The sequence below is a fragment of the Podarcis cretensis genome (assembly GCF_951804945.1).
Source record: "Podarcis cretensis genome assembly, chromosome: 2".
Classification (NCBI taxonomy): Eukaryota; Metazoa; Chordata; class Lepidosauria; order Squamata; family Lacertidae; genus Podarcis; species Podarcis cretensis.
The window spans coordinates 34458687-34482616 of NC_137171.1; the positions used below are offsets into that span (position 1 = coordinate 34458687).

General features: G+C 42.8%; 2 protein-coding genes across 2 annotated transcripts; both read left to right on the forward strand.

Moving 5' to 3' along the window:
• The first annotated feature begins 1053 nt into the window (after window positions 1-1053).
• On the forward strand, window positions 1054-13204 carry LOC307211131 (5-hydroxytryptamine receptor 3A-like). The gene is made up of 9 exons (XM_079967436.1): window positions 1054-1346; window positions 3017-3174; window positions 3491-3535; window positions 3646-3755; window positions 5215-5381; window positions 6789-6949; window positions 8433-8643; window positions 10824-10997; window positions 11568-13204. Exons 1-9 carry the CDS (start codon window positions 1223-1225, stop codon window positions 11834-11836), a joined length of 1419 nt encoding a protein of 472 aa, XP_079823562.1. The 5' UTR covers window positions 1054-1222; the 3' UTR covers window positions 11837-13204.
• A 643-nt stretch (window positions 13205-13847) lies between these two features.
• LOC307211137 (5-hydroxytryptamine receptor 3A-like) lies at window positions 13848-23278 on the forward strand. Its single transcript, XM_079967457.1, has 9 exons — window positions 13848-14083; window positions 15442-15599; window positions 15961-16005; window positions 16099-16208; window positions 17251-17420; window positions 18710-18870; window positions 19062-19272; window positions 20749-20922; window positions 22124-23278. Exons 1-9 carry the CDS (start codon window positions 14038-14040, stop codon window positions 22390-22392), a joined length of 1344 nt encoding a protein of 447 aa, XP_079823583.1. The 5' UTR covers window positions 13848-14037; the 3' UTR covers window positions 22393-23278.
• The last annotated feature ends 652 nt before the right edge of the window (window positions 23279-23930 follow it).

The window sequence follows — 23930 nt, forward strand, 5'->3', positions numbered from 1 at the left end:
TTTTCGTTTACCTTCCATAGAATGGCAGCAACTGCTTTCCTTTCCTTTTTGAAGATGTACTTTATATTACATGCCAGTGTCTTGCAGTTAACTAGACTGGAATATACAATTGTACACAAGTCAATGTATTGCCATCCACCAGCAGTGGAAGAAACCAAGGAAGAATATGGTTAAATATCACATTGCAATTCAGAAAAAGATCTGTACCAGGAAACAGTTTTGTTGTTGTTTAGTCGTTTAGTCGTATCCGACTCTTCGTGACCCCATGGACCAGAGAACGCCAGGCACTCCTGTCCTCCACTGCCCCCCGCAGCTTGGTCAGACTCATGCTGGTAACCTCGAAAACACTGTCCAACCATCTCGTCCTCTGTCGTCCCCTTCTCCTTGTGCCCTCCATCTTTCCCAACATCAGGGTCTTCTCCAGGGAGTCTTCTCTTCTCATGAGGTGGCCAAAGTACTGGAGCCTCAGCTTCACAATCTGTCCTTCCAGTGAGCACTCAGGGCTGATTTCCTTCAGAATGGAGAGGTTTGATCTTCTTGCAGTCCATGGGACTCTCAAGAGTCTCCTCCAGCACCATAATTCAAAAGCATCAATTCTTCGGCGATCAGCCTTCTTTATGGTCCAGCTCTCACTTCCATACATCACTACTGGGAAAACCATAGCTTTAACTATAAGGACCTTTGTTGGCAAGGTGATGTCTCTACTTCTCAAGATGCTGTTGAGGCCTGTCATTGCCCTTCTCCCAAGAAGCAGGCGTCTTTTAATTTTGTGGCTGCTGTCACCATCTGCAGTGATCATGGAGCCCAAGAAAGTAAAATCTCTCACTGCCTCCATTTCTTCCCCTTCTATTTGCCAGGAGGTGATGGGACCAGTAGCCATGATCTTCGTTTTTTTGATGTTGAGCTCAGACTTTCCCCCAGGAAACAGTAGTAGGGGGAAAGTCTTGACAGACATTTGGCAGAATGAAACATTGCAGTGACAGTGGATTGACACTTTAAACCAAAAGTCCTCCCCCGCCAAAAACCCTCTTTTTTTTCTTATACTCACCAGCTAAAATCATTTGTCTTCTTCACCACAGTACTGCTGAAGCATCTCTCAGCTGCTGATATCCACTATCGCAACCCCTCAAGAAACCGCTTCAGGGTCCATGTGTGACTTAGCATGCTTGGGCCTTAATTCCGGCTTGTTCAGGTAGTATAAGAAATTTGACTCATCACCAGTATGGCAGACAAGGTCTTCACCAGTCACCTGACACAAGAAATTATGAGGTCATATAAACCCAGATTCCAAGGAAGTGTCAAAAAGGAGGCTAACCTCAGGTCTTGGACTCTAATCATCTTCCAAGGTTGGAGTTTAGTACTGAGTCAGGAAAGCCACATAACAACAACATACCTAACACTACAAGAGACCATATAACACTGATCCTGAAAGGCCAACGTTGGCTTCCAGTATATTTTCGAGCACAATTCAAAGTGTTGGTGCTGCCCTAAACAGCCTCGGCCCAGTATACCTGAAGGAGCCTCTCCACCCGCCATCATTCAGCCCAGACACTGAGGACCTCCTCCAAGGGTCTTCTGCTGGTTCCCTCACTGCAAGAAGTGAAGTTACAAGGAACCAGGCAGAGGGCCTCCTTGGTATTGGTGCCCTCCCTGTGAAACACCCTCCCATCAGGTGTCAAGGAAATAAACAGCTATCTGACTTCTAGAAGACATCTGAAGACAATCCTGTATTGGGAATTTTTTAATGTGTGATGTTTTACAATTTATTATGTGTTGTAAGCTGCCCAGAGTGGCTGGGGAAACCCAGCCAGACAGGCGTGGTATAAATAATAAAATCAGTAGTAGGAGTAGGAGTAGGAGTAGGAGTAGTAGGAGTACAGACTTATAATAAAAAGTAATGATATGTCAATACCATTGAAAATTCAAATAAAATAATGAGGGAAGTTAGAGGGAAGGGCTGTGTGGGATTTTTATGTACAGTAATCTAGAAGAGGGCGTGTGTTTAAAAAGGATGAGACGTATGACCTTAAACCAAGAGTGCAGTGAGTACCAGTAGCTCTGCAGATATTGTTGGATTTCAATTCCCATTGGCCCCAGGCAGCATGGCCAGTGCTTAGGGATAATGGGAGTTGCAGTCCAGCAACATTTGGAGGGTCACAGGCTCCCCATTTGCACTATAAACTGTAGTTTTATGAAGTACACAGAGGATCTGTCATAGAGTTTTGGCCATGCTGAGATGAAATGGATATATGTGGCCAGGGTGGAAATACCCACAGGTTCTATTCTGCATTTCATCAAGACAAGTGCTTTGCATTTTCAAAGAGGCAGGTGCATGGTGCCTGATGTCTAATTACAATATTTGTCATCATAACAGTGTTTGCAAAGAGTGCATCAAAGTAACATAATTATCTGGAAAGCAACATCCGGACCACAAAGGGGAAGAAGTAATGGACACTAATGGGTTACCAGATCTTTAATTAAGCACAAAGATCACAAGATGAAGAGAAAGAAAATGTTTTAGGGAATTTGTGTCCACTTCAGGCCAACAGGGAGGCATGGGCAGATGTGCAGAGCCGATAAAGTAAGGAGCAAATGCATGGAAATGACATTCAAAACCAGAGATGTGAAATACATTACCACACAGCCATGGGAGGTTTCCATTTCATACAAGAAATGCTGCTGCTCCTCATTTCGGCAGCCTAGAACATTTTTGATTCTACTATTAAAAAGAATTTGGACCTACTCAGAGAATGTGGAAAGCTGTTGTGATGAGTTTTCTTCTCTCCTGGGTGCCAGGTAAGAGCATTTCTTCTCTTCGCTCCAGCTCTACTAGTTGACAAATCAACTAAAAGACATGGTGGAAGGTAGGATTGATGTTGGAATGAAGGGCATTCGAAATAATGGTAGACAGCAAAGCAAGAGGCAAGGAAGGATACTGTGGGACTCTGCCTACAACACGGACTTTTGAATCTTACCATACTGAGACATTCATCTTCTCATTTTGTTCCTATTCCAGAAGCCACCCAGAAACAGATTTGTGGTTACTATGATGTGGCCAAGTACCTGAACATCTCTTCTAAGAAGGAACTCTTCTCATACACCGTACCCAAGAGAAATTGGGAAGAAGCTTTGGAAGTTGATCTAGACTTCACCCTGGTGTCCATCCTTTCAGTGGTAAGAGAGAATAATCATTACATGTCTGGTCTCCAGTGATAAGACTAAGCAAAAATACTGAGGAGGGGGGAAAGAAAGGGAAGGAAAGTTGGAGCAGGGGAATAATTGTTGGGGTAGAATTATAAAACACTCATGTGCTAGTTTAGTAGCTGCAATTCCAGCAGGGCCACCAGCAGTTCAGCCAGCAGGGGAGCAGGAATTTTAAAAGGGGGTCATCCATCTCCCTCCCACCCTCCGGTAGTCTTACTATCTGTCTTAATTTTCTAGGGCGGGAAGAAGAGAATACATTAATCTTTACCCTTTTGCTTCTTTGCAGCAAGAAAAAATGCAGGTGGTCACTTTCTATTTCTGGCTACTTGTGGTAAGGTCCTCTTTCTTCTCTGCAAGTAACAAACAGATTCATCCTCCCATGAGAACCCAGAGGAGATTTTAAAAACAACAACAAACTAATATAATTTTCCCTTCCACTAGAGCTGGAAAAATGATTTCATTTCATGGGATCCCTTGGATTTCTGTAACATTACAAGGATCACTCTTCCTGTGAAACTATTTTGGACCCCAGACATTTACATAGATGAACGGTAATGCTGCTTTTATTCAATGTTGAATGCGTTTTCAAACTGCATTTTGAGGGCAAATTTGCAGGGATGCCCTGAAACCACATTACAATTTCCATGCCCAGGCATCAAGAAGGCTGCCTGCCATGATAGCCAGATGTTTAGCAGCACTGGGATAGAGGATGAGCACAAATGTGGGCAGCATTGCCAGGACTAAGCCAAGAGCTTGTGAATTTTGCATTGTTTGGCTGAGTTTAGGTTACCTTGCATTTCCCTGGCACAGAGCTAAATGAAATATAATCTTCCCCAACCACCCATCTATCATGCAAAATAGCCACTATCCTACAAATGCTGTGGTAGATTGCTTGAGATACTTGGTTTTACTGGCTTAAATTCTTAAATGGTTTAGGTTAGGTATTATTATTATTATTATTATTATTATTATTATTATTATTATTTACTTGGATTATTAAATAACATACCGCAAGTTCATTTTTCTCAATTGTTTAAAACTGAATCCAAGCATTTAAAGTTTTTATTTCTGTTCTGCCTTTCTTCCCCCACCTCTAGCTAAGGATGATATAATTTAGGTGTCTGTGAAAAGGACCATAGATGGTTTCTGAGTGAGGGGGGTGCTAAGGGGGACACAGTGAGTGGTGCTTGGGTTCTGCAAGCCAACAGCATTTTGGAAGTGCTGGCCACCTCTCTCTCGAGACCTGGTGTGGGAGCAGTGGACTTTGGAAGATTTCAACCATGCTATTTGTAAATAAACAGGTATTACAAAATGCCACAAGCCTCCTTTTGGGGGAAAATAAAACAGGTAGGGGCCACACACTTGGAACATCTCACCACTGAGAGAAGTGATGTGATCTCACATTATCATTACTATTCTGATCCCCAGACATTTTTGTGACAGCTGCTGAATATTGCAAAATATTGGAAATATTTTGGTTGGAAAATTAAAAAATTACAGAATCCACCTGGGCTTTCCTATAAGGTGACATTGTTTATATGTGAACGTATTAATGTCTTATTTGTATAGTATAAATGTTCTCATAACCCCCTTTGGTTATATTTTATACTCTATTATTATATAATACATGCAGTCAATCTCTGTATGTTTGTTTGGTTGTTGTATTGACAAAGAGGGTTTCAGTGTAGGAGCCAAACCTATAAATTGTCTCCTCCTCCTCCTTCTTCATCTCACATCCATCCTTTGAAGTACACCTCTTCAAGTTGTCCCCAGCATTCTCATTTGTTTGCTTGCTGCATCCATACAAACCCTGCTGTTAGTTTCAGATCATCCACCCATTGCATAGGTGGCTTTCCCCCTGGTCTTTTAAAATGGTAGAGTCTCCACACACCTACCCCATTGACCTAGATCATCTCTTGCCACATGCCCTGCTTAAGTCCATTTTTATTAATGCAGGTTGTCTAATATGTACAAAATGCTAAGCTTTCCTTACGATAACCGTATCTTTAGGGCCGATGAAGACAAGTTCACACTCAGCCCTATGGCATTTGTAACATCCGATGGCTACATTCATATGCTTCAAACCTACCGACTCACTTCATCCTGCGGTCTGGATGTCCATGCATTTCCTTTCGATAAACAAAAATGCAACTTAACCATGACCACAATATGTTCAGGTAACACAGCCAAGCACAGCTGTATTTCTTTGAACTGTCATGATCGTTTGATTCTATCTCTCCATCCATGTACTTTTGAATGCACACTCCCAATTGGTACCGCATATGCTCACTCTTCAACCTTCACAATTCACCCCTTTCCCACCTATGTCTTGCTTGCAAGCCTGCCAGACCTACCACCCCTTGTTAAACCTTTACACCACTCCCGAATCAGCTTCCCAACACCCACCCCCTCTTAACTCCCCAACCCCCACATCCCTCACAGCTTCCTAAATCTCCCAATTCTCCCACAGCTCACCCCACCCTTCCCTTTATACTTTTACAAATCTCTCCCTTTGCAACTCATCAACTTCACCACCACCACAAAGGGCAAAAAGACTTTCCTCTTCACCCCAACAGCAGTGGTGACAACAACAGGGTTAGCATAGCTGTCGTTGTGTGAAGGAGAAACCCCTGCATTTCAAAATGCAGGCATTTTTCTCTCCTTCTCTGAGCAGCAATCATAGCATAAACTTTGGGGTGGGATAGATGTTGGAGAGACCGTTGCCCCTTTGCCCTCCCCACCATCAATGGCAGTGGAATCAGAGGTGGAATGTGGGGTAGAACTGTCCTTCCTGCTCCTTTGTGGCCTGATCACTCTACCCATGTCTTTGCATTGCTCTCTCACTCTGCCTACCTGGTATATCCAATCTGCAGTTTGCATGGCTGCCTATTGGTGGCCATGAAAACTGCTGCATGATGACAGCCTTACAATTTTGTTATATAGAAAGATAAGATTAGGTTGCATCCAACTAAGACCTACTCAGAGTAGACCCATTGAAATAATGGACCTGAGTTAGCCATGCCCATTAATTTCAATGGTCTTTACGGAGTAGGACTAGCACTGGGCACAAGGCATTGTTATTTACTTACTATATTTCTTATCTCCCCTTCACCAGGAGGTTAACACTGTACACTCAGCTTGTGCTTTTCCAAATGTGCCTTACGTTCCCTGTTTTCCACATCTTTCTTGACTGTCTCCCTATTATCACTCCTTATCGTATGCTTGCTCCCCCTGCCAATGTCCCCAGGTCAAAGTCTTCTCTCAGTTTTGAGAGTTGCTCCCATGGGAGGGTGACCACATGTTTGCTATTGGTATATCACTACCAGTTTGGGTGTGATGCCACATCGGGGCTTAATTCGCACACTGAGCAAGCTGTGGGACAAGATGGAACAGTTATGGCACAACCTCAAAAGGAAGACCTAAGAGGGCTGACAGACATCACTACTGAAGTATATACACAGTCTGTGCTCCTAACGGGTTCATCAGCTTTATGTTTCATATATATATACTTTACTGAGGATGTGATTGTGATTTTCTATACTGCCCTAAACTAACAACCTTCATTTGTCTTCTGCTGAATCTAGATAAGGAAATACTATTGAAGAGCTCTAAATCTTCCATGAAAGCAAACCAAGATAGTCACAAAAGTTTCTTGAGCAGTGGAGAATGGAAGTTTGAAGAACTGAGGATCATAGAGCACACCTGGGGATATGAAATAAGCAACTTTAGTATTGTCACTTATGAGGTATTTGGTTTCTAATACATTTAGAAAGCATGGGAACACTGAAAGATATCCCTATATATCTAGTGTTTGGTTTTATGCTTAAGACAGAGTTTGTGTTCGTTTTTATGCTTAAGCAAAATTTCAGGAATTCTGCTTAAATTTTTAGGGTAGTAAATTTACCAAGATGAAGGTCTACCAGGCTTGTATGTTGAGCACACTGCTTTATGGGCAGCTTGCAGGCATCAGGCGTGTTGCCTCAATGTCTTCCACATGCACTGCGCCAGGCAGATTTTGAGTCACACATGGCAGGACGGAGTCTCAAGCAAAGATGTGCTCTTGCAAGCCCACATTCCTAGCATGTCTACACTCCTGTCTCAGTCACATCTATGTGGGCAGCTTGGTCATGTCCACAGAATGGAATATGGCAGGACCCCCAAAGATGTGCTTTATGGGGAGCTGGCTTCAGGCACAAAGCCCATTGGCCAACCAACTCTGTGTTACACAGAAGAAGGCTGGCAACATCAACCCCACCGTGTGGGAATCCCATGCAGATAACTGCAGAGCTTGGAGACAAGCAGTCAGGTCATGCATCCACAGCAGTGACCAGAGAAGGAATGACTGCTGGGAGGAGAGCAGAGAGAGGAAATGCCATGGTGCATCTGCAACAGCACAGTTGGATGCCTTCATCTGCCCCAGCTGCAAGCAAACATGTCTCTCCCATATTGATCTCGACAGCCTCGACAGCAGGCAATGTGCCTCTCCAACGGTTTGACTTCACTCCCCAAAGGCACATCCTTTACCGTCTCCCAAGACAGACGGATGCCAACCAACCATTATTGGCTCGTTTTGAAAAAGATAAATCAATTGTCCTTTGCAATATGTTGATGAAGGACACTTTGATTTTAAGTAATCGTTCAGCTGCAGCAATAAAAACAGAATAGCATCCTGAGGTTGCAATCCTATGCACACTTATCTAGTAAGATCATTGAAGAAGTAAGCATGCATTGGGTTAGTAGATGTGTTGCGGAAGCAAGCACAACCTGGGTTCTTCCAGATGACCTGTTTATTTAGTTTGTTTGTGGGCAGGTTAGATGTTGTCGTGTCAAATACAGTGTTATCCCACACTTTCCATGAAACATTTTAGGAAGAGAGAAAATAATGGTCTCACCCACTCCCCCCCCCCCCCCATTTTTTAAAATTGATTTTCACATTTATCACAAAGAAAAAAGAAAAACATTACAAAACACAAAACAAAGAAAAAAGACACAAAAAAGAATTATCACTTCATATCCCTAATTTCATTACATTGATAACCTACTTCCTCAAATCCCCTCTAACTGAATTTCATTATATCACCTGTTTAACACTTCTCCAAATGGTCTCACCCACTCTTAGGCTAATAAGAATAAGGACCATGGGCAAATTGATGCTACTAGTGAGACTGAAAAGATAGTACCATTCTTTGCTGTAATCTTCATTCTTGTTTTGTCCTTTTTTGGGACAGGTTTCTATGAAAAGGCAATCCATTTTGTATGTGTTGGTTCTGATCCTGCCAACTTTTACTCTGTTCTTGCTGGATATGGCTATTTCTTATGCGTTTGCTTGCCCTGGAGAAAAGATTGCTTTCAAAGTGACACTGATCCTGCAAGTCTCACTCTTGTCATTGATTCTGAATGATATGCTACCGTCAGTATCCGATAATCCACCAGTCATAGGTAACTACCTTTTACTGCACAGATTATTCAGCCCTGGCAGCCTTTGAACAGTTTTGGGGGGCTGTTAAATAGTTTTGGTTGCTTTCATTGGACCTACTCACATTGTGGTCCAGCAAGCAGGTCCCTGAGTCAGTAACTGATTTCTAGCTGGAGATATTATTTTGTAAATCGTCATTACCTGGCATTGTACAGAACTAGAATAAAGATACTCCTTATCATTTGTTTAGTACATATTAAAGCACTTCAATGACATGAACTTGTGGATCTTACAACAGCTCTGCAAGGTATCTTGGTGTTATTATCCATATATCTCAGATGTGGGGAAAGAATGAGAGAGTTTAGCAGGCCACCCTGAGAGATTTGTCCTAGGGAAGACATCCTGTTTTGCAGCTGCTATGCTACAGTAGCTTTTAGTTCAGCACTGGCAGTACCCATTGACCCCCGCATGAGATAGGGAAAGAAGGGTCTCTTTAATGCCTTTCTACCATTTGAGAACGGGACGCAGGTGGCGCTGTGGGTTAAAGCTTCAGCGCCTAGGGCTTGCCGATCGAAAGGTCGGCGGTTCGAATCCCTGCGGCGGGGTGCGCTCCCGCTGCTCGGTCCCAGCGCCTGCCAACCTAGCAGTTCGAAAGCACCTCCAGGTGCAAGTAGATAAATAGGGACCGCTTACCAGCGGGAAGGTAAACGGCGTTTCCGTGTGCGGCTCTGGCTCTGGCTCTGGCCAGAGCAGCGATGTCACGCTGGCCACGTGACCCGGAAGTGTCTCCGGACAGCGCTGGCCCCTGGCCTCTTAAGTGAGATGGGCGCACAACCCCAGAGTCTGTCAAGACTGGCCCGTACGGGCAGGGGTACCTTTACCTTTACCTTTACCTTACCATTTGAGAACAGCAGCAAAGGCCTGTAGTATGTTATGCATCTCTGACAAAGGCTTGCACAGCACAATCTTCTAGTGAACAACAGCATGAGTCTAACCATGCCCATCCATGAGTAAGTCCTGTTGAAATCAATGTGACTTACTCCAAGGAGTTAGGAGCGCACCCCAGTTGAGTTAAATCCTCAATGTTCTATGGATTGGAAGTTGGCACTCCTTCAAGGAAAAGGCGGGACAAAGGAACAGATGGCCAAAGCCACTTTAATAGCTGCCACAGCACCAGGATTTATAGAACCCAGGGTCCACAGAACCAGAGATGGGACAGGTGTCTCCACTTAGGCCTGAGGAACCCCAGTACATGGCCAGTCCAACAGCATAGGAATCACACCAAGTGGGAGGCCATGGGACCCAAGAGCAATGTCCATTTTCGGGCCAGAAGGTGGCCCTTTAAGGGAGTCTGGATTTCCAAAAGGCATATAAGAGTTGTGGACTGATGGCAGAGGCCTCAGTCCAGTTCCAACTCCAGTTTGAGCAACTTGTCCCCTAGGAACTCTCCGTGGTGCTTCAACAACTAACCAGTCTTGTCCTATGGGTTCCTCTGCAGGAGAAGGACAGGAAGAAAAAAGTAGTCTTTTTAATGATGAATCTATTTGATTGGCCGTGGAAATCCCTATTTCTCTCTATTTCACTATTATGAATTTCAGAGAGAAGGATTCCATGCTAGCCAAAGAGGGCAAGATGACTCGGTTTTGTGTTTCAATGCTTTGGTGTATTTTTGGATTTATCCTTATTTTATACCTTCTATAATCTACAAAGTGTGCGAGTTTTGGGGCATTTAATTCTCATAAAGGAGAACTAGAGCTTCTACAAGTTTCTGCAAGCAATCTGGCCCATTTGCCACTGTAGTTACACTGGTGATCGGATGCCCACAAAATCTGGTGGGGAGAAGAACCATCACCCATTGTCACTATCCCAGGCTCCATCTACAAACGCCGACACCACCATCACTACACCTCCCCCACATTCCTTTGGAGTTAGACCTAATTCCCACTCAACTTATCTCAAGCTCCCCCAAAACGACCGTCATCTTTACCATACATACATCCCATCACAGACAAAACATCTACAGATATAGGAGCACCAAACCAGCAACCCACATGTTACTTATGTGGTCCCTACAGCATATCTTCTCAGTGCCACAACACTCCCCATTTCTTTTCTGCCTCCTACCAGGCCCCTCCCACTCTTGCATAAAAGAACAGTCGCCTGAAGGGCCAAATATTTACCATCCATTTCTTCTCCAACACAGCCATGTTTTTCACTGGGATATTTGTATTTATGGTCTTTGGTATCCTGGAGAATGCTTTCATACTCTATCTTAAACAGAAGAAATCAGAGTCCCCACCCTTCATGAGGAATAAATTTATGAATATAATTCTGAGAAAGAAGAAAAAGCAATCTGAGAAGCCTGTGGCTGATTTAGGTAAGCGCTTTCCCAAATGTTTTTTTCTTTTTCTTACATAATGGAGAAAAAGATCAATAAAGAGGGAGAAGGGGGCAAATGTGAAGCACCATAATCCAGTGCTTTAAAAAAAAACCCAAATCCTTTTCACAGTTCATTTTTAGGAGTACGTGAAGGATTGGCTATTTATTTAGTTTTTTATTTAGCTAATTTATGGGTCACTTCATGGCATAAAATCATGGAGACAATGTCCAGTCCCTCCTGAATGTACAGCTGGAACAAGGCTGAGTTTATTTCTGTGTAATGTAAGAAATGGACTTGAGGCACCAGGCTGTCCCCATTACTCCTCTGATGAAAGAGGTAAGAACATGGGGTTGGATCCTTTATCCAAGAATCGAGATAGTAGAAACCCACTGGACGACCTTCAGGATTTCTTAGGTTGCTTCGACAGGTGAACCAAATGCCAGAATTTAGAATCAAAACAGCCAGTAGTTTTTTTACTCTCCTTTTTTAATTCTCAAACAATGTCTGTTCCTACATAGGATTTTCTTAACATGTTAACATATACAGTCTTCATTTTCTTCCATGCAGGAGACGGGCTGCCCAAAGGGAGCCAGCAGGCGGGCAGATCATCCTTGTCAGAAAAGTGCCGTGAAGAAGAGAGTTTGGTGTTTCTGAAACATATTAATGCAGAATTGCAACAGATCAGGAAACATCTCTCCCTAGAAGAATGCCAGGATGACTCTGAATCAGTCGTGTGGGATAATATGATCCTCCTTGTGGAGAAAGGGCTTTATTTTACCCGCCTGATTTTCTCACTCATCTTTTTAACTTTTGTTGCCGTACAGTGGACATACTAAATTATATATTATTGGTATTTGTGGTAGACCAAGGGGTGCATAACCAATGCCCGTTGTACAAGTATGCTAATTTACCAATCTGTTATTTGTATAAAGTCAGTAAATGCCACCTGATGAAATGCCTCAGCCAAGTGGTGTTTGCTGCTGGAAGTTTGCTTACTAAAGTCAAAGCCTTTCATGCTTGGAAATATGTAAAAACACTGCAAAATTTACGACTCAATCAAGCCTTGCAAAACCAGTTATTCAGAAGTGCTGGTTTTTTCAAGGCTTCATTGAGTGGCAGGTTTTCTGGCCTGGCGTCAGTATGTGATATCCTCAAACTTTTGCCTGGGCCCCAGCAGGGTTCTCTGCTGATACAATATTCATGCACTCCTTTGAAAAACGTGTCTGGGTCCAGGAGTTGCCATTTAAATTTCCCACAATTCCTCAGAGCAATGCCTCATTGGAGGCATTGTGGGAATTTTACACGGTAACTTCTGGAGACTGCTATCCAGGTACATCAGAGAAAAGCCATTGGCGTAAGATGGGGGCCCATGAGTAGACATTTTGCCAAGAGCTCCTTCAAAGCTGGAGCCACCTCTGCACATTTTGTCTTGTTTCAACGTACTTCCCAGAATAATCAGTACCTAAGGTGCAAAAACAGGAGTGCTTTGATGAAGAGTTACCTAGCCGAAGATGAAGATGAAGTAGAGGTGGTTCTGGCAAAAAAAAAAAGGTGGTCGTTTTAATATGATGTGGGTGGTGTAAGTAGGGAAACTGAGTTCATCTAAGTTGTGTATCTATCATCCCTGGCATTGCTTGTCTTTTAAATGCTTAATAAACACCCACACTTAGCATATCTAGTTCCCCACCCCAGTTTTTCCAACTGCACAATCTTTTCCACATCTTATGTCCAGCTGCACATACAAAAAAGAATTCCTGCCTTAAATTGAGGATGATTTGATATGTAATAGTGATAGCTTGTGGTAAGTTGAAAGTTCTCAAAGTTCATGAAAATGAACAGCACAAATAAACATGCAACCGATTAACTCCACCATGCATGACAAGCTGCTGTGCTTTGTATATCATATGCCACACTGCTTGTGAGATAATTCTGAGCTACCTGTGCACTAGTGATGACTTGCTGGTCATGTAATAAGCTGCATATAATCTTGCCTTCCCAAATAACACATTTCATACTTTTATATTTCAGTATTGTAGTTTCCCCCGCTAACTGTAGTTTCTTGAGGGTGTCGGAAATTGTAGGTCTGTGAATTCAAGATTCTTTGGGAGGAAGCCAAAGATAGTATTTATAAATAAGAGGTGCAATATTTCAACACTTTTGAAAATTCAAATAAAATAACTAGGGGAGCTAAGTTTGAAGAAGGGGTGGGGAATTTGAATGCTATCACAAAGGGAAGGTGTTGTTGTTTTTTAAAAAGGATGCGAAGCATGGCCTTAAGTCAAGGATGGAGAAATGGTGGTCCTACAGATGCTGCTGGACTTCAATTCCCATGAGCCCCAGCCAGCATGGCCAAAGCTTAGGGACAATGGGAGTTGCAGTTCGGCAACATCTGGAGGTTATGAACTGTAGTTATGTCCAAGAACCATGGCTCTGTCACAGAATTTTGGCAGCATCTATACCAAACCACAATTCCCAGGATCATTTGAAGACACCAATGGGTTTAAACACCGTAGATATATGTGAGTAGGGTTGATATGCCTTCAGGCCCTACTGTGTATTTTACTAAGTGAAGTGTGTTGCATTTTCAAAGAGGCAGGAGTGTAGTGCCTGATATCTAATTACAATATTTGTCTTAACAACATTTGCAAAGAGTGCATTAAAAGAACAACTCATAATTGTCTGGAAAGAAACATCCGGACCTCAACGAGGAGTAAGTAATGCACACTAATGGGAAGCCAGATCCTTAATTAAACACAAATCTAGAGGAAGTGAAAGCAAATGTTTTAGTTGGGTGATCCCAACAGGGAGAAATATACAGATGCTAATGCAGAGCCAATAAAGTTACGAGAAAATATCATTACGAGCAAATGCATGGAAATGAGATTCAAAACTAGAGATGTGAAATGCATTACCCCACAGCCAGGAGAGATCTCAATTTCACACAGAAATGTGGCTCTTCCTCACTGCTGCAAATTTAGCAGCCTAGCAGATTATTGCTTCTTCTCTTATAAACACTTGGTTTGACTCTCAGAGAAGAATGTGGAGAACTGTTATGATTAGTTTTCTACTCTCTTGGGTGCCAGGTAAAACCATTTCTTCTCCTCTCTCTCGCTTTAATAGCTGACAAATCAACTAAGAGACCTTATAAAAGGTAGGATGGATGCTAGAATGAAAGGCAGCAGTTTCTCGAGTTCACTGGTTTCGAAATAATGGGATACAGCAAAGGAAGAGGAGAGAAAGGATACTGTCTGACTCTGCCTAGATGCACCTCTTTGCTGCGGCTTTTGACACTTGTGATGTATCTTTTCAGTATCCGCCTTTTCGTATTCTTAAGTTTCTTTAAACTGCTTTTAATGTTGTGTTTTCATATAATGTTGTGTTTTAATTGTAACTGGAAGGGAGAATAACATTATAAAAGAATAAAGGGGAATTGAAATGTGTGAGGGAAAGGCTGAGCCAATGAAGGCTGGAATGTGAAGGTTGTGTTTGCAGGAGAACCATGCGAGAAGGATGGATCAACACATGTGCAGGAGCGACTTCCGGGTCGGCACCATCGCCGAATGGCGGACTCCCTCCGAGCTCCGGAGGGAGTCGGCTGGGTAGGGGTCGGGTCCTGCCATGCCGGCGACGCGGGGACCCTCAAAAACCATGGGCGGAGATGCCCATGGACTTGGTTCATTAAGATAAATAAGATAAATTAATTTGGAATAAATGGGTTATTTAAAATTATAAATAAGGTTTTAAAATTTGGGGTAAGAATCTGTGGAATCAATTTAAGGGAAATGGAATACAAGAGGGGGAGGGGGGGAGTCTGGGAAAGATGCCACTGAAACCAAGTGTAAATCATATTTGTTTTTTCTTTTTTTTTGCTATCTTTCCTTTTTATTCTGGAAAATTTTTAATAAATATTATTTTAAAAAAAAGAACATACGATTTCAAAAAAAAAAAACAAAAAACACATGTGCAGGAGCTATTGCTGTAACTGTTGAGGAAAAAGGAGGGAGGGTTAAACCAGTATAAGCTAGTAGAAAGACGTATTGCCATATAGGGACATAACAGCCCCTTTGCTTCCCTGTGCTTGTAATTGTATAAATGTGTATACTTCTTTCATATTTGGTGTGCCATCCATAACTACTTGCTGGTTGAGGCTGTGTGAAACCAGACTTGCAATATCTAAATAAATGTCCTATTTAACTAACAACTGGTGTCCGGATTCTATTGGCCTTCCAGGCTGAACCCACAGGATATTGGGTACTTGAACGCCAATATTTCCCCAGGATAACCAAACCTGGAACATTAGGTTGAAGAGCAGGTAATAAATTGTAAAGAAGAACAAGAACAAGAACAAGAACAAGAACAAGAACAAGAACAAGAACAGAACAAGGACTTTTGAATCTTAGCTTACTGACACATTCATCTTCTCATTTTGTCCCTACTCCAGAAGCCACCCAGAAACAGAATTGTAGGTACCATGATGTGGCTGAGTACCTGAACATCTCTTCTAATAAGGATCTCTTCTTATACACCATACCTCTGAATGATTGGGAAAAGCCTATAGAAGTTCAACTAGACTTCACCCTGGTGTCCATCCTTTCAGTGGTAAGAGAGAATAATCATTGCATGGTTGGTCTCCAGGGACGGGGCTAAGCACAAATACTGGGGAGGGGGCAAAGAAAGGGAAGGGATGTTGGATGTGGGGTGCTGCCTTACAATTGCAAACTGTTGGGGAGAAATTGCAGAACACACACTTACTGGATTCATAGCTTCAATTCTAGCTGTGTGTGACAGGCAGGGCCACCAGCAGTTCTGCCAGTGTGGGACGGGTGGATTTTTAAAGAGGGACATCCATCTCCCACCCACCCACCTTCTAGTTGTACCACCAATATATCTGTCTCTGTGTTAATTCTCTAGGACAGGAGGAAAATAATGTGTTAATCTTTTCCCTTTTTGTTCCTTGCAGCAAGAAAAATTGCAGGTGGTCACATTCTATTTCTGGATGTATGTGGTGAGGTCCTCTTTCTTCTCTGTAAATAGCAAACAGATCTATCCTCCCATGGTTTTATTTTATTGTAAGTAATATATTTTTTCTTTCCTCTAGTTCTGGGACAATGAATTTGTCTCATGGAATCCCTTGGATTTCTGTAACATTACGAATATCACTTTGCCTGTGAACCTTTTTTGGACCCCAGACCTCTACATAGATGAACGGTAATGCTGCTATTATTCCATGGTGAATGTGTTTCCAAACTGCATTTTGAGGGCAAATTCACAGGGTTGCTTTTGGTGCAGCCATGTATTGAAACCACTTTACCATATCCATTCCCAGGCATTGGGAAGGCCACCTGCCATGATAGCCAGAGGTTTAACAGCACTGGGCTGGGGGCTGAGCACAAATGCAGACACCATTGCCAGGGCTAAGGCAAGAACCTGTGAATTTTGCGTTGTTTGACGGAGTTCAGGTTGCCTCGAGTCTCCTTGGCACAGAGTTTGGTCTAAGGGCTCGTCCACATTCTGCTTGTTCTTCACCCCCAGTTTCCCGCTGATGTCATGGGAATAAATTAGAAAATTGTGCAAGTTTTGATTCATTATTCGTTTGTTATAAGTATTTTATATCATCATTCAGTCATATTTTATGTTTTATTATTTTCATGAAATCACTGTCTACATGTTGACCCTTTAGATCAGGGGTAGTCAACCTTTTTGTACCTATCGCCCACTAATGCATCTTTCTTGATGGTAAAATTTCCTTACCGCCCACCAGTGCTCGATGGAAGGAGGATTCAGCTTGTGCTGTAGAACCCCCCACCGCCCACCTAGAATCCTGAAACACCCACTAGTGGGCGGTAGGGACTAGGCTGACAACCCCTGCTTTAGATTGGTTAATAAGACCATGAGACTCTTAATCTCAGGGTTGTGGGTTTGAGCCCCACATTGAGCAAACAGATTCCTGCATCGCAGGGGGTTGGACTAGATCAGTCTTTCTGAACTGTGGGTCCCCAGATATTGTTGAACCACAACTCCCATCACCCCTAGCTAGCAAGGCCAGAGCTTAGGGATGATGAGAGTTGTAGTCCAACAACATCTGGGGACCCACAGGTTGAGAACCGCTGGACTAGATGATCCTTGGGGTCTCTTCCAACTTTACAGTTCTATGATTAACAATGAGGCTTCCCATGTAGGTGCCAGACTTAGGGGTTATCTAATCTGTGCAAAATGCAAAGCTTTCCTAATTACAATACACTGTCTTTAGGGCAGATGAAGACAAGTTCACACAAAGCCCTTTTGCTTATGTATCGGCCGACGGTTCCATTCAAATGTTTCAAGCCTACCGACTGACTTCATCCTGCAGTCTAGATGTCCATGCGTTTCCTTTTGATCAACAAAAATGCAACATAAGCATAATGTCATCAATACATTCAGGTAAAACCATGTATTTCATTGAACTGGCATGATAGTTGGCTTCTCTTTCATTTGTACCCTCTTGAATGCACACCCCCAATTTACACCCCATGAACTCACTCTTATGTTGAACTCCAAACTACCACACTTCACCCCTTTTCCACCTATCTCAGCAATTATTGTAACCAGGGGCTGCAGCCCAGCTTGTGTGGCTCACCAACCCCACTAAACCCTACGCAGCTTGCCAACTCCCCTCCGTTTACACCTCACCCAACCCCCAATCCCGCCACAGCTCTCTCAATGGCCCCAAAGCCCTAACAGCTTGCCCAACCCCCCCCCCCCTTGCACATCACCAACCCCTACCTCCAATGGGGTTGCCAACAAAGGGAGCATAGTTTCTGCTGTAGGAAGAGACAAGAATGGCTGCATTTTAAAATGCAGGGTTTTTTTCGCACCTCAGAGCAGCAGCGTGGGGGTGGGGGTGGCGAGAACAGATGAAGAGGAGATTTTCTCCCATTTGTTCCACCCCTCCCCAACATTTATGGCATGGCTGAGATGTGGTAAGAAGTGAAAAATGCCTGAATTTCCAATTGCAGCATGACAGCCTTACAACTTTATTATGTTGTAAGATAAGATTGGGTTAGTCAAGTCCATTATAGTGGTACCTCAGGTTAAGAACGTAATTCATTCTGGAGGTCCGTTCTTAACCTGAAACTGTTCTTAACCTGAGGTACCACTTTAGCTAATGGGGCCTCCGGCTGCTGCTGCACGATTTCTGTTCTCATCCTGAAGCAAAGTTCTTAACCTGAGGTACTATTTATGTGTTAGTGGAGTCTGTAACCTGAAGTGTCTGTAACCTGAGGTACCACTGTACTTTCAATGGGTCGATGTGAAGTAGGACTAGCATGGGGAACAAGCCATTATTATTTGTTCGCTGTATTTCTTATCCACCCTTCATCAGGAGGTCCCCACTATACACTCCGCTTGTGTTTTTCTGAATGTGCCCTACGTTCCCTGTTTTCTGCATCTTTCTTCACTCTCTCCCCATAATCACTCTTCCCTGCATGTTTGCTCCCCTTGCCAATGGTCAAAGTCGCCTCTCAAAATTAATTCAGAGTTGCTCCCATTGGAGGCTGACCATGTGTGTGCTACTGATACATCACTACCATTTTTTTTTAGCAAACTGTGGGACAAGATGGAACAGTTATGGCACAACCTCAAAAGGAAGACCTAATATGGATGTGACTGTGATTTTCTATACTGCCCTGAAGTAACAACCTTCCGTATCATTTCTCTTCTACTGCCTCTAGATAAGGAAATGATAATCATGAGCAACAAATCTTCCAAGAAGGCGAACCAAGATAGTCGCAAAAATTACTTGACCAGTGGGGAATGGAAGTTTGAGGAGCTGAGGATCATTGAGCACATCATGGAATATGATTTAATTAACTTCAGTGCTGTCACTTATGAGGTATTTGGTTTCTAATACATTTAAAAAACATGGAAACAGAAAAAGATCTCCCCCTATGTAGCCAGTGTTTGTTTTTCATGCTTACGAGTTTTAATGAATGAATGTATGCTACTCATGAGACTGAAAAGAGAGTTCCATTCTTTGCTGTAATCTTCATTTTTATTTATTCATTCCCCCCCCTTTTTTGACAGATTTCTATGAAGAGGCGCTCCATTTTGTATGTGTTGGTTCTGATCCTCCCAACTTTAACTCTCTTTTTGCTGGATATGGCTATTTCTTTTGCATCTGCCTCTCCTGGAGAAAAGATTGCCTTTAAAATGACACTGATCCTTCAAATCTCATTTTTGTCAATGATTCTTAATGATATGCTACCCGCAACATCGGATAATCCACCAGTCATAGGTAAACCACCTTTTACACATGTCTTATTTCAGTGCTGGCAGCCTTTGAACACTTAGGGGCTGTCAAATAGTTTTGGTTGCTTTCATTGGATTAATTCACATTGTGGTTTAGTTAGTGAGCAGGTCCCTGGATCAGAAACTAACTTTTAGGTGGAGGTACATTTTGTGAATCATCATTATCTTGCACGGTACAAAAATAGAATAACAATACCACCTTAGCAATTTGTTTAGCACTTTAATATAGTCAAAGCACTTCAAATATATTATCTTTCAAATCGTATAGCAACCCTGTAAGGTCGGTCAGTATTATTATCCCTATCTTTCAGCTTGAAGGTGAATAATTATTATTATTTTATTATTATGTATTACATTTGTATGCCTCCCTTTACCTGTAGATCCCAAGGCAGTTCACAAAATAAATCACAATATATATATATATATTTAAAACAAGAAAATACATAATAAAAACAAAAACAACCCAATAGTATCCCATCCCACAACACATTTTAAAAGGGCGAAAGAAATAAAAATATTGTCCAGTAGCACCTTAGAGACCAACTAAGTTTGTTCCGGGTATAAGCTTTCGTGTGCATGCACACTTCTTCAGATACACTGAAACAGAAGTCACCAGACCCTTATCCTTATATATAGCGGGAGGGTGGGGTATTTCTCAGAAGGGTAGTAGGAGATGGGTGATTGACTCAATGGGTATGGTAAAACTGTTGATGACTTTTAATGACTGCAATTAGTCCTACAAGAAAAAGCAAGGGATAGTATACAGATGACCAAAAATAGCTATAGCATATGTAATGAGACAAGAATCCACTATCTCTATTCAGACTAATTCTCTCCATAGTTTTCACTTTAGACCAACATGGCTACCTACCTGAATTTTAAAAGGGCATTAGACATCAATCAGCCAACGGCCTGGTTGAAGAGGAATGGTCTACCTGGTGCTTAAAGGTGTATAATGAAGGTGCCAGGTGAACCTCCCTGGGGAGAGCATTCCACAAACAGGAAGCCACTGCAGAATTGGCCTGTTTTCTCATGTTGCTGCCCTCCAGACCTTCCTTCTTACTAGGAGGGAGAGAAGGGGTTAGGAAGGAAAGGAAAGGAGCTTGGCACAGTGCAAGTACACTAGCAGGAGTGCCAGACAGGCTCTGCTGATGCACTCACCCCAGACTGCCCCTCTCAGTTGCCTCCTCTCTCTCCCTGACAGTAAGTGGTAAGTGATGTCACTGTTGGAACGCGAAAGAGGCAGCTCCACCACACTAGGCCACTTCTGGATTCAAGGACACATTCTAGCCAAGCAAACACTCAAGGAGAGGAAAGGGCAAATCTATTGATAAGGACTTGGCCCATTGAGAGTTTCAAGCACTGGAAGAGTCCTTGGGTTCCCCATTCCCACATTAAAGAAAAGACCTCTGAGGGATGCTAGCTTTTCACCACCCCTGTTTCTTCTTCTTCTTCAATGCAGCCGCGTTTTTCACTGGGATGTTTGTATTTCTGGTCCTTGGTATCTTGGAGAACGCTTTCGTACTCTATCTCAGAGAGAAGAGACCAAAGTTGCCATCCTTCAAGGGGAATAAATTCATGAATAGAATCCTGAGCAAGAAGAAAGAGGAATGCGAGAGCCCAGCGACCCATTTAGGTAAGCGTTTTCCGAAATGTAAACTATTTACCGTAAGGAGGTGGGGCACCTATAAAGCAGAAGAAGGGTGCAGATATCAAGCACCATCATCCATTACTATAAGAAATCTTTTCGCACAAGGGTATGCGCAGGATTTAAGTACAGTGGTACCTCGGGTTACAGGCACTTCAGGTTACAGACGTTTCAGGTTACAGACTCCGCTAACCCAGAAATAGTACCTTAGGTTAAGAACTTTGCTTCAGGATGAGAACAGAAATCGTGCGGCGGCAGTGGGAGGCCCCATTAGCTAAAGTGGTACCTCAGGTTAAGAACAGTTTCAGGTTAAGAACGGACCTCCAGAACGAATTAAGTTCTTAACCAGAGGTACCACTGTATACACTGTTAAAAAGAAAAACAAATCATTGAGACGCACCCACTGGAGAGCTGGAATTTGTTTATCAATTGATTTATTAAACAGATTTAGAATAAACAGATTTAGAATAAATTCATCAAGTAGTGTACATCTCCCACCAGAATGTGCAGTTGGAACAAGCTTGTATTCTTTTCTGAGTAATGTGTGAAATGGATCTGAGGCGTCAAGCTGTCAGCATAGCTCAAATAAGTAAGTGTGGAAGGAAGCAATCCATATTAATCTAAGGTGTGGGCAATTTCACAAGTTTCATTCATTCTGTTAAGCCTCAGATGTGTCACATCTGATCCCTTTCATGCACTTTCATGCAATATAGAAAGTGGAAATAAGCTTAAATCAGATGCAAGCTCTTCTTCATTCATTACGTACTGGAAAATATTAATATTGCTCTTAGAGCCATTTAACCTGCATATCTTAAGGCTGAAACACTTATCTGGGAGTACATTCAACTAAACTTGATGGTGGAACTTAGCTCTCAGTAGGCATGCATAGAATTGCACTCCAAGAGCCTTCTTGATTTGCAGCACTTTGAGTCTTGCAAGGAAAACCCAGGTCCTGTCTGGAATCAAATAACTGGCATTTGTTTTAATGAAGGTGGAGGTATGTTGCTTCACATTGCGTTATAACAGATGCAAAACGTCCAACACGGCTTCCAGTGAACCATACGCCGGAATTTGGAATCAAAGAAGCAGTTCTTTAACTCTCCATTTCTTTATTCCCAAACAATGTCTGTTCCCAAACATAACCTTCTTAACAGGTTAACATATATCCTCCTCGTTTCCATCTGTACAGGAGACAGGTGGCCCAAAGAGAACCAGCCGGCAGATGAATTTCCCTTGCCAGCAAAAGACAGTGAAGATGACAGCTTGGTGTTTCTGAAACATCTGAATATGGAACTGCAACAGATCAAGAAACATCTCTCTCTAGAAGAACGCCAGGATGACCCTGAATCAGTCGCGTGGGATAAAACAACGGCCCTTGTGGAGAAAGGGCTGTATTACACCCGCCTGATTTTATCTGTCATCTTTTTAGCTGTTATTATCATACAGTGGACGCGCTGAATTATAGATTATTGGCGTTTGTGGTGGAACAAGGAGCATGGCATTTTTGTAGACTAGATCACATAATCGATGCATGTGATACAATTGCACTACATTACCACCAGTTAAGTTGTATATGGTCAGGAAATGCCGTGGGACAGAATGTCTAATGCTGTTAGATATTAAATTACTAATGTCAAAGCAAATCATTCTTGGAAATATGTGAAAACAGGACAAAATTTGCCACTTAACTGAGCCTCGCAAAACCAAATATTCTGAAGTACTGGTTTTCCAAGTCTTCACTGGGTGGCATGTTTTCTGGCCTGGCATTAATGCATGCCATCCTTGGGCAGTTGCCAGGGCTTCAAGAGGGTTTATCAACTTGAAAAGGGTGTCTTTGTCCAGGAATAAATTACCAGAGCAACAGAGGCATTGTGGGAACTTGAAATGGCAACAGCTGGAGCCAGTTGTCTAGTGCTGCCATCAGGTAATCCAGGAAAAGAACAATTGGCATAGAAGGGCTAAATTTTGGCAGGGATAACTTCTCCTGGCCTGATGCTGCTATGTTGGGAGAAGCAGCAACAGGCAAAATCCTTCTTTCTGTGCAACTATTAAAGGCTCAGATGCTCCCTGTGCTCTATTGTATTTGACAACTCCAGGAAAACAAAGTAAGCATTATGGTAATGTGTGGAATTAGTCTAATTAGTCTAATACATCTAGTTATGATCAGCAATATGAGTTTAAAGAGCAATATCAGTTTGGGCATGAGCAATTTAACTTGGCCAAATAAGAAACCGGGAGTGTTGTTCGCTTCACTTTCTGTGAACTGCTGCCAAAAATCTTATAATTGCATGAAATGAGTGATGCATAATAAAGAAGTGAATTGACAATATTGTTGCTTCATCTTGCCAGTAAGAAGATCCTTGGTGAATCAGGCCAAAGGCCCATCTAGTCCAGCATCCTGCTCTCGCAGTGAGATGCAGCATGCCTTGTGTTTATGGTTGTCCCTGAGGAGGACATTTTTGTTGAAATGTAACATATACCAGCCTGAAGTCTCATGAGCATCATCTTGTTGCTGTTGGTATTCATCTGTCTCGAGAGACAATGGAGTTTCCCTCAGGGGTGAAGTCATATCGCTGTGTTAGCAGCACCAAAGCAACCTCCCTGGTGCACAAGCCTGGACAGTGTGTATGAGGGTCCTGGGCTGCCCAGATGACAAGACCCCCCCCCCCCAGTCTTGCTGATGTGGTCCAAAGGAAAGCAGAGCAATTCCTACCTGCCCGCAAAATGTCTTGCCAGAGTGGTGCATGCTCTAGTTATCTCCCGCTTGGACTACTGCAATGCGCTCTACGTGGGGCTACCTTTGAAGGTGACCTGGAAACTACAATTAATCTAGAATGCAGCAGCTAGACTGGTGATGGGGGCAGCCGCCAAGACCATATAACACCGGTCTTGGAAGACCTTCATTGGCTCCCAGTATGTTTCCGAGCACAATTCAAAGTGTTGGTGCTGACCTTTAAAGCCCTAAACGGCCTCGGTCCAGTATACCTGAAGGAGCA